Source organism: Numida meleagris, chromosome 25 (genome assembly GCF_002078875.1).
Source record: "Numida meleagris isolate 19003 breed g44 Domestic line chromosome 25, NumMel1.0, whole genome shotgun sequence".
In the NCBI taxonomy this organism is placed as follows: domain Eukaryota; kingdom Metazoa; phylum Chordata; class Aves; order Galliformes; family Numididae; genus Numida; species Numida meleagris.
Window position 1 is genome coordinate 1,313,501 of NC_034433.1, and position 1,770 is coordinate 1,315,270.

At 62.9% G+C, this 1,770-nt stretch overlaps 1 protein-coding gene across 1 annotated transcript in view; it reads left to right on the top strand.

Annotated features, from left to right (window-relative positions):
* Window positions 1–1,770, top strand: part of SYPL2 (synaptophysin like 2) — a gene marked incomplete at its 3' end in the record, with an annotated part of 5,929 nt that extends 4,159 nt beyond the window's left edge. The window contains 3 exon segments of the mRNA XM_021376948.1: window positions 27–228; window positions 299–490; window positions 1,665–1,770. Coding sequence (XP_021232623.1) covers window positions 27–228; window positions 299–490; window positions 1,665–1,770 — 500 coding nt within the window.

A 1,770-nucleotide genomic window follows, 5' to 3' on the forward strand; every position in this document is an offset into this window, starting at 1 on the left:
CCCCCCCGGCCCCGTTCCCCCCCCAGGTTGTACCAGATCCCCTTCGAGATGCCGGAGTGCGACGGCGAAGCGGAGCCGCGCACCCTGCACCTGGTGGGCGACTTCTCCGCCCCCGCCGAGTTCTTCGTGACCCTGGGGGTCTTCTCCTTCCTCTACGCCATGGCGGCTCTGGTGCTCTACCTGCGCTTTCATTCCCTGTACGCCGACAACAAGAAGCTCCCGTTCACGGTAAGGGCCGGGCAGCGGGCACGGTTCCCACCCCGCGCCGGCGGCACTGAGCCCGGCACCGCGTCCGCAGGATTTCTGCGTCACCGTCTGCTTCGCCTTCTTCTGGCTGGTGGCGGCGGCGGCGTGGGGCAAGGGGCTGAGCGACGTCAAGGCGGCCACGCGACCCTCCAGCCTCATCGCCGCCATGAGCGTGTGCCAGGGCCACGACGTGGTGTGCAACGCGGGCGCCACGCCGGCCATGGGGCTGGCCAACATCTCCGTGGTGAGCGCGGCACCGGGGGGGCGCGGGTGGGGGTGCGGGCACGGGGGGGGGGGCTGTGTGTGCATGCACCTGGGGGTTGGGTGCGTGTGCACACGTGGGTGTGGGTTTGCACGTGGGGGTATGTGCATGCGTACGTGGGTACGTGTGCATGCATGTGCACGCATGAGTGTCTGCATGCACCTGTGGGTTGGATGTGCGTGCACACGTGGATATCTGCGTGCACATGGGGTGTACGTGTGTGCACACATGGGTATGTCTGTGCACACGTGGGTGTGTGCATGCATGCATGGGTGCGTGCATGTGCATGTGCACACGTACCTGCATGCACATGGGTGTATGCGTGTGCACATGCGGGTATTTATGTGCACACGTGGGTAAGTGCATGCACATGTGGGTTTGTGTGTGCACAGGCTGACGGTGTCTGTATGCACATGCAGGTGGCATGTGCATGCACAAGAGGTACTGGTATGCGCACATAGGTTGTACATGCATGCACATGCATGTACATGTGTGCACACACGGGTTGTACATGCATGCACACGCGTGTACATGTGTGCACACACGGGTTGTACATGCATGCACACGCGTGTACATGTGTGCACACACAGGTTGTACATGCATGCACACACGTGTACATGTGTGCACACACAGATGCGCACATGTGGCTTGTATGTGTGTGCACACGTGTGGACAGGTGTGTGCACGCCTGGGTTGGCTGCGCATGCACATGTCGGCATGGTTGTGCACACGTGTGCACACATGGGTTGCATGTGCACGCATGCAGCTGTATGTGTGTGCACACGTGGGATGGATGCGCATGCATGTTTATGTTTGCTGGCACACACATGCGCACACACACGTCTGTGCCCCATGTGCAGGTGTGCACGTGTGCACAGGTGTGTCCATAACCGTGCACTTACATGCACGCGTGCACACGCGCGTGGGCGCCCACCTTTATTTGCTGGTGCTGTGCACGCACACAAGCTGTGCCCTGCGGGTGCGTGCACCTGTCCGTGCATCCACGTGTGGGTGCAAACATGCAGAAGCACGCGGAGCCGCGCAGCCAGCGCTGCGCCATGCACGCACACGCACACGCACGTGGTGCACGCACCATGGGGGGGTGGGGGGGTGGGGGGGGTTGCGCGGTGCCACAGCTCCGTTCTCCCCCCCGCAGCTCTTCGGCTTCATCAATTTCCTGCTGTGGGCCGGGAACTGCTGGTTCGTGTTCAAGGAGACGACGTGGCACGCGCAGGCTGAGCCCCGCGGCGACAGCGCGGCCG